Below are 15,265 nucleotides of genomic sequence, written 5' to 3'. Positions count from 1 at the left end.
TAATATTCTATTTAAGCATGGTGATTATAGCAGGCCTCTCCAAGGAGGTGAAATTTAAGCAGAAACTCAAATGATCTGAAGAAATGATTTCGACAAAATATGTCCAGACAGAGGTGCAAAGGCCCTAAATTGGGAACTTGGCGTGAGGCAAAATCTGTTATACATCTGTACTCAATGTATACTGAGTGCAATATGCAGTCTCAAACCTCTCAATACCAATTGCTGTCACTTGTCACCCTATTTTATCTGTTGAGCCCTCTGACTAACCTCACCAGACTTTAGGTTTCATGTCAAGAACTATCCTATTTACTATTGTATGCTATTATTAGGCTGCCTTGTAGATAGGCTGTCTCCATAAATATTTGCAGAATCCATGAGTAAAAAAATGTAGATGGACAGGAGTCCAGTCTTGGATGAGCTTAGTAGCCATGCAGCATGGAACTTTGAGCAGTCATATACCTCTCTGGGCCTCAACTTCTTCATTTTAAAATGGGCATGACAATATCTACCTCTTAGAGATGAAATGATTAAATAACATTACATAAGAAAAACCTCAGCCCGGTTCACGAATCAAAATAGCAACTTAAAAAAAAAAAAAAAAAAAGCTGGAGTTTCTCCCCAGACAGTCAGAAACTTCTGAAGGCAAATGACAGAAACCAAACTAAAACTGATTTTAGCAAAGGAGAGGAAGTTGTTGGCTCATGTGAACAGGGAATTCAAGGAGTGAATGAATCCAGCTTCCAGACATGACTGGATTTAGTGCCTAACAGATGTCCGTCCAACCCTGTCTTCTCAGCATTTGAGTCTGCTTTCCTCTACATTAGCTTCATTCTCAGTGGGTTTTCTCCAATTGTCAGTAAGAATAGCCACCAGGTTTATGTGCCATCAGTTCAACACTCCCCACAGGAATAAAGTATCTCTTCCCCGGTGGTTCCAGCAAGCCTCAGGGCTGACTCATTAACCTGACTTGGATCGTGTGTTCATTCCTGACCCATCTTTGTGACTCTAAATCAGGCCTGGGGCATGAGCTCATCCTTGGAATGAAGTCAGCCTGATCAGATTAAATTATCCCCAAGGATATTCACTGGACTATTACGAGTTTTATTCCAGGTAGGAAAAAAAAAAAAGAAGGGATCTAAAGAGTAAAAAAGGAATCAGGGCCCGATAAAGATTCTATACTAATTGTCCAGATATAATCATAATAATTATGGCACCCTGAAAAACTGAAGATTTATATGAGAACTCAAAAGGCTCATTTGATATAAAACCGTAGGTTGAAATTCAAATAAATTATTGTCCACTCCATTTTAAAAGGCTTTTTTGTTTGTTCAGAGGTTTTATCAATATATAACTCACATAGCATAAAATTCACCCACTTAAAGTGTACAATTCAATGGCCTTTAGTATATTCACAGAGTTGTGCAAGCATCACCACAATCTATTCTAGGACATTTTAAAGGCTTTTAATGCACAGATTATGCAGATTTTATTACTGGTCTTTAAAAATGTAAGAAGGTCTTCCTTTTGTCTCAATAATATGAGAGTCAGAATCTTCCTATTTTGACTAAAAAAAAAAAATACACAGGGCTTCCCTGGTGGAGCAGTGGTTGGGAGTCCGCCTGCCGATGCAGGGGACACGGGTTTGTGCCCTGGTCCGGGAAGATCCCACATGCCGTGGAGCGGCTGGGCCCGTGAGCCACGGCCGCTGAGCCTGTGCGTCCGGAGCCTGTGCTCTGCAGCGGAAGAGGCCACAACGGTGAGAGGCCCGCGTACCGCAAAAACAAACAAACAAAAACACAACCTAGAAGTTGAGTTATGTTTTACTCAGTGGACTAAACTGAGGACATAAGCCTGGGACACAGACTCTCAGATAGCTCTGAGAGACTGCTCCTAAGAACTAAGGGAGGCGGAGGATATTTAGGAGTTTTTGCAACAAAGACCAGGTAGTCGGAACATCAAAAGATTACTGTTAATCAAAGAAAACCAGATATCTCAAGTTAAGGAATTTAGTCCTTTTTCTATGTACCGGAAGATGCAAGAGTCTGGGCTCCTTGAAATCATTCCTTTGATGTGCACCTCAGCTATCTGGGGCCAGTATCCTGTGCTTTGTCATCCTGACTCTCCTCAGGGTGCATCTGTGGGGGGTGGCTGCAGTGACTGAGAGCTTGGCAGTGGGCAGCTCGTTTGTCTCCGTCCTGAGGTTCCTCAGGGCTCACCATCCGAGTGGCTGCAACATCCTTTGTTTACTGATATGGCAGGCAACATTTTTTCAATGACACCTATTCAATGACAACATTTTTTCAGTGACACCGTCTCAAATTCTTGCATATAATTCATATCCAACATATATAATCTCACCTTCTTGGAAGCTTCTCCCGTATGACCAATTTTTCAAAACCTGTATTTTTGTGGCTTTTTTTCTTATTGCTTCTTGCTGCTGTCAGGCCTCTGGGAAGTCTCCTTAAACCTAGCTGCAGCTGAAGAGAATAAAAGATAAGCATGTGGCCCATTTTAACTGTAATGAAAGATCAACAGCTCCTGAGAGCCTTGGAAAGACAGCTCATAGATAGTAGCATCTTCCATTAACATATGCCAATCATGCAAAATTTCTTTTTATTCCTTTTTTGTGTGTTGTTCAAAAAGCATATTCTTGTTTCTTGTCCTCATTCTACGAACTTTTATTTTGCTGCACACAGTTTTTCTTTTTTTATTTGCCTCACATTCCTGAACTATTGAACTTTTAAAATTTCTTATGAGTTTTTCTATTTTTACATCTTAAGGCTACATATTGCCTAAATGACATTTTTGTTTATTTATGTAGGTTGACTACATCAAAGGAAAACTGTGGTATAATGAAAGATGTTTTGCTAACAGAGAACATTTTGAAGGTAAATTTTAGTTAAAGAACTATTAATAAGCTTTTTTCAACATAGCTAGCATATATAGATTAGATAAAATGAAATAAAATAAAAATATAATTAAATATAAAGATAGGTTTGTTTTGTATAAGTTAATGGCCTAAAACTGGGGGAAAAATTAGTTTAAGTCTGACACAATAGGCATGCCCTGTTGTAAGTGCAAGAAAATTGTATTGTAAATGATACAATTAAATTGTATCATTTAATTAGTGATACGTTTAAAAATACAGATGCTACTTATAATTTCTGTACCTTTATGTTTTATAGTTGATTATGTTACTATCACCTTTGAGAGAAACAGGACCCTAAGTGAGGTATGGTATTAAATATTTTAAAAAGTAAGAAATGTTATTGTGCATGATTTCATAGGTTTTTATTAATCTAAAAAATGGCAATTCTATAGACTCAAAAGCTTAACAATCACTCTTTGCTCCCAGTGACGCCTGTACTTAGATTTAATGGTAATTACCTAATTATGTTAAATCTAGACCCTCACAGTGGTTCTAGAAAAACAATTCATGCCAGAAAGGGATGCTTTGCAGTGTTTTCTGGATTCATATCCCCCAGAAGAGAAGCACAGGCATGAAAGATATATCACTATTATTTATGGCCAGTCATGACAACACAATTAGTGTTGTTCATTAGTTTACTTGCCTGCAAGAACTAATTAGGACTTTTATAGTTCAAGAATGGCATTAACTTTTCCTTTCTCTTTTTGTAGGCAAGCTCTTGTTTTTATAGTAAAGAACCATTTCTTGAATGGTTACCTTGCTTATCCCCCATTTCAAAAGGAATGAAAACTATTCTTTCAACTGTGGTAACATTTCTTGTTGACCAAGAGCAAAGTTCTGGAGTCTACCTCTTCCATAACCAGGTAGGCCTTATAGCCCAGAGGTGATTGCTCTTGACACCACAGTAGTGAAAATTTACCTTTGCAAAACTTATTTCCAAGTTCTTTTTATCTTTGACAATAGAAGGTGATAAAATTGGCTACAGTGAAATTATTTATGGCTAACAATATAGTTTGATACTTTATAGATGTCTTGTCTCTTATTGTCATTCAGTTTGATGAAAATGGAAAATACAGAGCCTTTTGTGTAGTAATGCTTCTTTGCTTATTCTTCAGGAGAATGTAAGCTGAGTTTGGTCTATATAAATTTAAGTGTCTGTAAAATGATTAGTTTAAATGAACAAAAAGTGGAACTAGCCCTACCTACACTCATGATTTTAGGGGAGAAAAAAGATAATTTTCCTCTACCCTCTTATGTTCAGTTTTTGGGGCCCTGCAAATTAAACTGACAAAAGACAGATTAACAGGAGAAAAGAAAACAATTTATTTATGCATGCAGTGTACCTACATGCGAGTGAAAGTCAGTGATGAATAATTCAAAAGGTAGTTAAAATTTGGAGGTTATATGACATCTTAATAGTTTAAGGGGTTGAGTGAGAAAGGTACTTAAGGGAAAACAAATGAAAAGATATGGTTTATAGGAGAACAAACAGGAGATAAGGAAGTTTGTGATGTTTGTTTGTACAGGTATGCGTGGTCTTTCCGTCTCCTTCAGGGCCATAAAACTCCCCTGGAGAAGGGATTTGGGGTAGGTTCACATTCTGCCTTCTGGGAGTAGAGCTGCTCTGAAGAGGAATTAATGGCAGCCTTTTATCCCAGAAGTTGCTGCTTTTAGTCAGATAAGGGAAGGATTTTGTCTGCATCTCTTGAATCTCAAATATCTTCAGCTTAAAATAATCTTTATACCAAAGTGGCATGCCTTGGGGGTGCATATCCTGATCCCCTTCAAAATCATGATCTGACAGAATTGGAGTGTGGCCTAGGCATCCACACTTTTAAAAAGTAGTTTGACATTATAGTTATGAGCATGAGCCTTGGAGTCTGTTGAGTCCAGTAATGGTTCTACAATAAATCCCCCCTTGACATTTATTATTTAATAATAATAATTAAATTATTAATTAAATTATTATTATTAAATAATAAATGGGCAAATTATTTAACCTTCTTTACTTCATGTTCAACATCTATAAAATGGACATATATGGTGGGGGGAGGCAGAGTAAAGAGATACCAATAGTTGCTAATCCTTCCAATTCTATGCTGTGTTAATGGTTTTGTCCCTATCTTAATCCAAATCCAAGTAACAGGAAACTCTAAAAATTGTAACATAGACTAGTACTATTGGTGGGAAAAGTTCTTATGATTTGCTCCTGCTTTGTTTATCTATTTCTAGAAAAATACCACTGTCTCTGTGAGGATCCTAAAAAACAACAAACCAAGATTAATACAAAAATTTCCACTTTTCTTATTTCCTTCATCATTCTCTTCTCCTGTTGGAATGACATTCCACCCACGAAGCCATTTTCTGTATGCTTATGGTAATCAGGTGTGTATGAAACTTCACACTCTAGTATAGATGTAAATCATTCACTTGCTCTATGTTGAGTGGTTATACATCAAGTAAAGAACAGAGTTGCTCTGATGGTCAGGGAGGTGGAAAGCCTGATGAAGGGAGAATGAGAGGAGAGGAATTAGTGACAGTGAATACAAACAAATCTTTTGCAAAGTTTTGCTGAAAAGTGGAGCAGGGAATTGTGGCAGTGTTTGAAGAAAGAAAGGTCAAAAGAAGAGGTGTTTTTTTTTTTTTTTTAATGTTGAGCCTTCTTTAAATTTATTTATTTTTTTTATTTTTGGCTGTGTTGGGTCTTTGTTTCCGTGCAAGGGCTTTCTCTAGTTGTGGCAAGCGGGGGCCACTCTTCATCATGGTGTGTGGGCCTCTCACTGTCGCGGCCTCTCTTGTTGCGGAGCACAAGCTCCAGACGCGCAGGCTCAGCGGCCATGGCTCATGGGCCCAGCCGCTCCGCGGCATGTGGGATCTTCCCAGACCAGGGCTCGAACCCGTGTCCCCTGCATTAGCAGGCAGATTCTCAACCACTGCACCACCAGGGAAGCCCAAAAGAAGAGTTTTTTTAAAGATAGGAGGAATTACGTTGTGTGCTTATGGGACTTATTTGGTAGAGAGGAAAAGCTGACGATGCAGGAAAGAGAGAAAAGAAATTGCTGGAGTGACATTTCTAAAGAGGTGAGAGGAGATGAGGTCTATGAACTAGTGGAGAGACTGGCCTTAGGAGTACAGACAGTTGTTCTATAGTAACAGGAGGAAGGAAGGGTTTTCGAGTTCAGAAGTTGGTAGGTAGGTCGGTAGCTATGGTAATGGAAGGTATGGGAACTTATCTTCTATTTTCTCAACAAAAATCAAAGTTATTGTTTACTAGTGAGGATGGAGGAGGAATGTTGAAGGGTTGAGGAAAGAGAGAACAGAGTGAAATAGCTGCCTAGGAAGATGGGAGAATGAATTGACTAAGGTAATCCAGTATGATTGCTTGAGCTTTGTGCTCATGAATTCAATATGTGACCAGTTCAGCATTATCAAATGTTCTTTTCCACATTCAACTGTGGAAAAGGCAGGGGGTTGTATTAACCACAATACAACAGTTTCTTGGAGTTCTACCAAGAAACTATTAAGAAGTGAAAAAGTATACAGAGGGGAATGCAATAAGACAAACAAAAAAAAATTAAGAAATCAAAGGCATGAATTTTAAAAAGTAGCAAACAAAATCTGTTTACTTGCAGAAGATCTGATTGTCTATATAGAAAATCTAAAAGATACATACAAATTACTAAAACAAGATGGGAGTTAAAGTTAAACTAGGCAGGAGGTAAAGTCAATTTCATTTCTGCACACAATCAACAATAAATTTGAAAACACAATTTTTAAGACACTATTTACAATAGCAGAAACAAAGCAAAACAAAACAGAAATCCACAAACAAAAACTATAAAGTACCTAAGAACAAATCTAAGGAAAGATTTCTAAGACCTATATGTAGAAAATTATAAACTTCACTGAAGGACATTTAAAACTTTATAAAGAAATGAACACAAACATGCTTGTGGACAAGAAAACTTGACTTATAATACCAATTCTTCCTTAAATTAATCTGTAGATCTAATACAACTCTAATCAAAACCCCAAGATGTGTTGTGGAGTTTAAGTTGACTCTAAAATATATATGGTATATGTCAATTATACCTCAATTAAAAATTTTTTTAAGTAAAGCAAAAAGAAAAAAAATAATTGTACATGGAAAAACAAAAGACCAAGGGTAACCAAGACACTTCTGAAGAAGAATAAGAAGGAAGGACTTGTATTACCAGATATTAACACTATTTTAAAAGTTGTAATAATTTTGGTAATGCAGTTTTGGGCCAGGAATAGACAAATTGACCAATGGGATAAAATAGCCCACAAGTAGACCCATGCAAATCTGGAATATTGATAGATGCCAAAGTGACATCACAGGGGGAAATAAGAGACTGCTCAAAATGGGATGGGAAGTTTGGTTATACATATGGAAACTGTTGAAATATATCCCCACATTGCAACATACATCAAGCTCAAGTCCTGACAGATTACTAATTTAAATATCAAAACTTTTAGAGGGAAAAAAATGAATATCTTTCTGAACTCAGTGTGGGAAAACACTTTAAAACAAGACTTAAAAAAACAATAACCATAAAAGAAAAAGAGAACTTCACCTTCATTAAAAAGAAGAACTCTGGATCAGCAAGATGGCAGACTAAGAAGCTTCAGGCCATTGCTCTTCCACAGAGACACTGAGTTAGCAACAATATACAGATCAGAGTACCTTTACAAGAACTTTAGAGACCAGTTGAGAAGCTACAGAACCCAGACCAACATAAAACCAAAAAAGGATTCTAACAAAAGGGTGGGAAAATTTGCAGTGTTTGCCCATCTGTCCTACCCCCATTCAATCTAGCATGGCACAACCAGGAAGAAACCTCCCACACCAGGGATCCTCCCTTGGAATAGAGACAGAAGAGTGGGCCTTGTGTCCAACATTCTGGCTTGTCTGGGGGCTGCTCAAGGGACTGGTTTCTGTCTTGCCTAACTCAGAACACTGATACAACATGCAGCATTGTTTGGGAACTGCTGAAAAGGGGGAGTAATATTGACAAGATGGCAGGCTAGGAAGTTTCAGACCCTCACTTTCCCCCAGAACCACAAATATAGCAATATACAAACCAGCATACCTTTGCAAGAACTCTACAGGCCTGTTGAGAAGCTACAGCACCCAAACCAAGCTAAAACCAAGAAGGGATTCCAGCAAAAGGGATAGAAAAACTTGCAACATTTTGCACATACATCCATGCCTCTCCTCCTATTTGACTTAGGGCAGCACAACTTGAAGGAAACTTCCCACACCAAGGATCCTCCCTCAGGACAGAAACAAAAGAGCTAACAGTGCCTCCAATGTTCTGGCCAGACCAGGGGCTGCCTGACAGACTGGAATCTGTCTCACTTGACTCAAAGCACTGATGGAACTGGCAGCCTTGTTTGGAAACTGCTGAAAACAGATATGATCACTACAGCACATTAAAATTGCAGTTCTGCAGGCAGATGCCAGCGGCAGCAAGAGCTTATGGGCTTCTGAGAAGAAGCAGGGATAAGCAGTTTAGGGAATTTGAGACAGCTAAAAGCACAGAACAAGCCAGAGAAGACACATCCTCAGAAAGGATTTCAGAGGTCCTAGAATCTCTAACTGGGTAGATTGGTAAAGGTCTGCATAAAACCAGTCTATAAAAACTGGAAATGTGGTTGCTTTATCTGGTGCCCAAGTCTCAAAACAACAACAGCAACATCAGAAGGCATACAAAGAAACAGGCATACATGATCCAATCAAAGGAACAAAATAAAACTCCAGAAAATGACCGTAAAGAAATGCAGATCTATGAGATGCCTGACAAAGAATTGAAAACTACTGTCATAAAGGTGCTCAATGAGTCACACAAGAACACAGATAACTAAGAGAAATCAGGAAAATAATGCATGGACAAAATGAGAATATCAAAAAGAGATAGAAATCATTTTAAAAGGTCAAACAGAAATTCCGGAACTGAAAAATACAATAACTGAACTGAAAAACTCACTAGACAAGTTTAACAGCAGACTAGATCAAGCAGAAGAAAGAATCAGCAAATTGAAGAGAGATTATTTGAAATCATCAAGTCAGAGGAGCAAAAAGAAAAAAGAATGAAGAAAAGTGAAGAGAACCTCAGGAATTTACAGATACTCTCAAATGGGCCTACATATGCAATTATGGGAGTCCCAGAAGGTGAAGAGAGAGAAAGGGACACAGAGCTTATTTAAAGAAATAATGGTCAAACACTTCTCAAATTTGAGGGGGAAAATGGACATACACCTTAAAGAAATTCCAATCAGAATAAGTCCAAAGAGACCAACACTGAGACACATTATAATCAAACTGTCAAAAGTCAAAGACAGAATCTTGTAAGCAGCAAGAGAAAAGTGACTTTGTCACATACAAGGAACTTTCATAAAATTATCAGTGGATTTCTCAGCAGAAGCAGTGCAAGCCAGAAGGGAGTGGGATGATATATTCAAAGTGCTGAAAGGGAAAAAAAAAAAACTGTCAATGAAGAATACTGTAGGGCTTCCCTGGTGGTGCAGTGGTTGAGAGTCCGCCTGCCGATGCAGGGGACACGGGTTCGTGCCCCAGTCCGGGAGGATCCCACATGCCACGGAGCGGCTGGTCCCGTGAGCCATGGCCACTGAACCTGCGCGTCCGAGCCTGTGCTCCGCAACGGCAGAGGCCACAACAGTGAGAGGCCCACGTACTGAAGGAGTTCATTACAACTATATTTGCTCTGCCAAAAAAATGCTGAAAAGAGTCCTGCAAGACAAAACTAAAGGATGCTAGATAGCAACATGAAGTCACATGAAAATAAAAAGTTTTGCAATAATATAAAAACATGGACAAATACAGTAACTTGTATTAATGTTATTTTGGTGCGTAAGTTCACTTTTAATTCTTGTATAGGATTTACATGAGAAAAATATTTTAAAAACTATAAATATGTTAACAAGTATATAATATAAAAGCATGTAATTTATGACATCAATAACGTAAAGTGTGGGGGTGGAGCTGTATAGGAGGTGATTTTGTATGCAGTTGAAGTTAAGTTGTTATCAGATTAAAAATAGAATGTAATACTTTATGTAATTGCAGTGGTAACTACAAAGAAAAATATATATGTGGAATATATACACAAGAACACAGGAAATCAAAGCATGTCACTACAAAAAAAAAAACACACAAAGGAAGACAGTAAGAGAGGAAAGGAGGGACAAAAAGCTACAAGACATACGAAACAATAAACAAAATGGTAATAGTAAATCCTTCCCTGTCAGTAATTATTTACATTTAAATACACTAAGTACCCCAATCAAAAGACATAAATTAGCTGAATGGATTAAAAAAAAAACAAACAGGATGCAATTATATTCTGTCTACAAGAGACTCACTTTAGATCTGAGGACATAGGCTGAAAACAAAAAGATTGAAAAAATATTTCATGCAAATGGCATCCAAAAGATGGCTATACTATTTTAATCATACAAAATAGACTTCAAGTCAGAAATCATTGCAAGAGACAAAGACATTATATAAGAATAAAAGGTCAATTCACCAAGAAGATATAACCATTATAAATATTTATGCATGAAACATCAGAGCAAACTTTGAAATATAAATATGAAGCAAACTTTGAAAGAATGAAGGGAGAAATAGATAGCAACATAATCATAAGAGACTTCATACTCCACTTTCAATAATGGATAAAACAACCAGACAGAAGATAAATAAGGAAACAGAAGACATGAACAACACTGTAGACCAATTGCACCTAACTGATGTAATCAGAATACTGCACCCAGCAACTGCAGAATAACTTCTTCTCAAATACACACAGAACGTTCTCTAGGATAGATCATATGTGAGGCCACAAAACGAGTCTCAACACACTTAAAAAGATTGAAATTATACAAAGTATATTTTCCAATCACAGTGGAATGAAACTAGAAGTCAATAGAAGGAAAACTGGAAAATCCACAAGTATGTGGAAATTAACACATTCTTAAACAACCAGTGAGTCAAAGAGGTAGTCATAAGGGAAATCAGAGAATACCTTGAGAAAGTTAAAATGAAAACAAGACATATTGCAGCACTATTTACAATAGCTAAGATGTGGAAGCAACCTAAATTTCCATCAACAGATAAATGAGTGAATAAAGGAGATGTGGTGTATATATACACAATAGAATACTACTCAGCCATAAAAAATAATGAAATAATGCCATTTACAGTAACATGGATGGACCTAGAGATTATCATACTAGGTGAAGTAAGCCAGACAGAGAAAGATAAATATCATATAATATTGCTTATATGTGGAATCTGAAAAAAAAAAAGGATACAAGTGAACTTATTTCAAAAACAGAAAGAGACTCACAGACATAGAAAACAAACTTATGGTTACCAAAGGGGAAAAGGGGGTGGGGAGAGGGATAAATTAAGATGTTGGAATTAACACATATACACTACTATATATAAAACAGATAAACAAGGACTTACTGTCTAGCACATGGAACTATACCCAGTGTTTTGTAATAACCTATAAGGAAAGAGAATCTGAAGAATATATATATATATATATAACTGAATCATTGTGCTGTACACCTGAAACTAACATGATATTGTAAATCAACTATACTTCAATATAAAAATAAAAAATAATCTGTGAAAAAAAACTTATGGGATGCAGCAATAGCAATACTAAAGGGAAGTTTATAGCTATAAACACATATTAAAAAGAAAAATCTCAAATTAACCACCTAATTTTACGACTTAAGGAACTAGAAAAAGAAGACCCACCAAACCAAAGCTAGCAGATGGAAGGAAATAATAAAGACTAGAAAAGAGATAAATGTAATCAAGAATAGAAAAACAATAGGAAAAAAAGCAATGAAATTAAGAGCTGCTTTATTGACAAGCCTTAGCTAGATTAACTAAGAAAAAGAAGACAACTAAAATTGAAAGAGGGGACATTACAATTAATGCCACAGAAATAAGGAGGATATGAGAATATTATGAACAGTTGTATGCTAACAAACTGGATAAGCTAGAAGAAATGGGTAAATTCCTAGAAACATACAACCTACTAATTCTTAAAATGTGAAGGCATAGGAAATCTGAACAGACCAATAACTAGTTAGGAGATTGAATCAGTAATCAAACCTCCCAACAAAGAAAAGCCCAAGAAGGGATGGCTTCATTGGTGAGTTGTTCCAAATATTATATTTAAAGAAGAATTAACACTAATCCTCCTCAAACTCATACCAAAAAAAAAATGAAGGAACACTTGCAAGGTCATTCTATGATGCCACCATTATCCTGATACCAAAGCCAGACAAGGATACTACAAGAAAGGAAAACTAGAGACCAAATCCCTAGAAAACACTGATGCAAAAATTCTCAACAAAATACTAGGCAACTGAATTCAACAGCACATTAAAAGGATTATACATACCATGACCATTGTGATTTCTTCCTAGAACACAGACATGGTTCAACATATGAAACTGATCAATGTAATACACCACATTAACAGAATGAAAGAAAAAAAATCACAGCATCATCTCAATTGATACAAAAGAACATTTGACAAAATTCAACATACTTTCAAGATAAAAATACTTAACAGACTAGAAATAGAAGAAAACTACCTAAACATAATGAAAACCATATATGAGAAACCCACAGTGAGCATTATGCTCAATGGTGAAAGACTTAAAGCTTTTCCTCTAAGATCAGGAACAAGGCAAGGAAGCCCACTCTCAACACTTGTATTCAATATAGTACTGGAAGTTCTAACCAGAGCTATTAGACAAGAAAAAGAAATTTTAAAGTATCTGTATATAAAAGGAAGAAGTAAGATTATCTCTATGCACAGATGCTATGATCTTGTATGTAGAAAACTCTGAAGATTCTACAAAACAAGTGAAACAAAAACAAAAAAACCTGATTAGAACTAATAAAGGAATTCAGCACAGAAGTCTCATTTTAATATGGATAAGCACTCTCCTCCATATCCAAATACATCCAACACTTCATCCTTTTATGAACAAGGAGGACCAGTTGGGAGATGGTGGAATAACTTTGTTCTTTGGTACATTCACAATGCATACTGTTTAAAACTGAAGACTGCCATGTACACTTTTGCACAAACTCTAGGAAGGAAATAGACAGTTTAACAAGTAGGTAAGGAGTCAGTCTGTACGTCTGTGTGTGTGTGATGGATGTGGGAGTATGGTCATGGTGCATGACTTTTCTTATGTAGGAAGATTAGGTAACTGATGACTGTTACATGGCAGCTCTTTAGTGAGGTATTATCTTTTTATTCCCTTAGGTATGGCTTTCAATTGATGGCGGCAACACCTTTGAATTAATAGCTGACTTTCATGATGATGTCATAAAGAATACTTATCATAGTTTTTATACTTCAGATATTACTTTTGTTTCCCGAAGTGGAAAGGTTTACTTGACAAAGGCAGGTGAGGAATTCACTTTTATTGGTATAAGCACTACCTGTGAGCCAGGGATTAGATTTATTTTAAAACCTGCCATATTAATGAACTAATCCTAAGGTCACAGACCTATTAGGGGTGATGGATTTTAAAAAAATTTTTACTGTAATAAAAATAAACATAACAAAATTTACCATCTTAACCATTTTTAAGTGTATAGTTCAGTGGTATTAAATACATGCAAGCATTCTGCAAGCACCTCCAACATCCATCTCCATAACTCTTTTCATCTTGAAACTCTATACCCTTTAAAAAATAAATCCCCACTCCCCACTCCCCTCTTCCCCACAGCCTCTCACAGCTGCCATTCTACTTTCTGTCTCTATGATTTTGACTACGTTGGTACCTCATATAAGTGGAATCATACAGTGTTTGTCCTTTTGAGACTAGATTATTTCACTTAGCATAATGTTCTCAAGGGTCATCCATGTAATAGCATATGTCAGAGTTTTCTTCATCATTAAGGCTGAATAGTATTCAGTTGTATGGTATATATGACATTTTGCTTGTCCATTCATACATCAGTGGACAATTTTGTTGCTTCCATGTTATAGCTATTGTGAATAGTGTTGCTATGAACATGGCTATACAGATATATCTTTGAGACCTGCTTTTATTTCTTTTGGGTATATACTCAGAAGTGAGATCACTGGATCATATGATAATTCTATTTTTAATTTTTTGAGGAACTTCAATACTGTTTACACAGCATTGTACCATTTTACATTCTGACCCCCAGTGCAAAGGAGTTCCAGTTTCTCCACATCATTGCCAACCCTTGTTATTTTCTGGTCTTTTGATAGTAATCATCCTAATGGATGTGAAGTGGTTTTTCATTATAGTTTTGATCGCACTTCCCTAATTATTAGTGATGTTGAGCATCTTTTTATGTCCTTATTGGCCATTTTTTAATCTTTGGAGAAATGTCTTTTGAAGTCCTTTACCTGTTTGTTAATCAGATTGCTTGTTTTTATTGTTGAGTTTTAGGAGTTTTCTATTTATTCTGCATATTAATCCCTTGTCAGATAAATGATTTGCAAATATTTTCTCCCATTCTGTGGGTTACCCTTAACTAATTTGGTTATTTTTTAAGTAGTTTTTTGATGCTATTATAAATGGAATTGTTTTCCTAATTTTGTCTTCTAATTATTCATGTTAGTGTACAGAAATGCAACTGATTTTTGAGTGATGATTTTATATCCTGCTACTTTGCTGAATTCCATTATTAGTTCTTATAGGTTTTTTTTTTTTGTAGAAGCTTTAGGGATTTTTACATTTAAGATCACATCATCTGTGAACAGAGATGATTTTACTACTTCCTTTTCAATTCTGATGCTTTTAACTTCTTTCTCTTGCCTAATAGCTCTGGCTAGAACTTCCAGTACTATATTGAATAGAAGTGGTGAGAGTGGGCTTCCTTGCCTTGTTCCTGATCTTAGAGGAAAAGCTTTAAGTCTTTCACCCTTGAGTATAATGTTCACTGTGGATTTCTCATATATGGTTTTCATTATGTTTAGGTAGTTTTCTTCTTTTTTTAATAATTTTTATTGGAGTATAGTTGCTTTACAATATTGTATTAGTTTACACTGTACAGCAAAGTGAATCAGCTATACATATACATATATCCCCTCTTTTTTGGATTTCCTTCTCATTTAGGTCACCATAGAGCACTGAGTAGAGTTCCCTGTGCTATACAGTAGGTTCTCATTAGTTACCTATTTTATACATAGTATCAATAGTGTATATATCTCAATCCCAATCTCCCAATTCATCCCATTCACCCCTCCCCCCATAGTTTTTTTCTATTTC

At 36.3% G+C, this 15,265-nt stretch overlaps 1 protein-coding gene across 1 annotated transcript in view; it reads left to right on the top strand.

The window, feature by feature from the left end:
• Positions 1-15,265, top strand: part of CATSPERB (cation channel sperm associated auxiliary subunit beta) — a 129,106-nt gene that overhangs the window by 50,994 nt on the left and 62,847 nt on the right. The window contains exons 11-15 of the mRNA XM_082618973.1: positions 2,822-2,888; positions 3,186-3,232; positions 3,640-3,792; positions 5,162-5,314; positions 13,279-13,423. Of these exons, the coding sequence (XP_082475099.1) occupies positions 2,822-2,888; positions 3,186-3,232; positions 3,640-3,792; positions 5,162-5,314; positions 13,279-13,423 (565 nt within the window). The remainder of the gene's footprint in view (positions 1-2,821; positions 2,889-3,185; positions 3,233-3,639; positions 3,793-5,161; positions 5,315-13,278; positions 13,424-15,265) is intronic.

Source organism: Mesoplodon mirus (assembly GCF_964341445.2).
Source record: "Mesoplodon mirus genome assembly, chromosome: 4".
NCBI classification, from domain to species: Eukaryota; Metazoa; Chordata; class Mammalia; order Artiodactyla; family Ziphiidae; genus Mesoplodon; species Mesoplodon mirus.
Note: the sequence above shows the minus strand (reverse complement) of the source record. Positions and strands in the feature narration are given on the sequence as shown.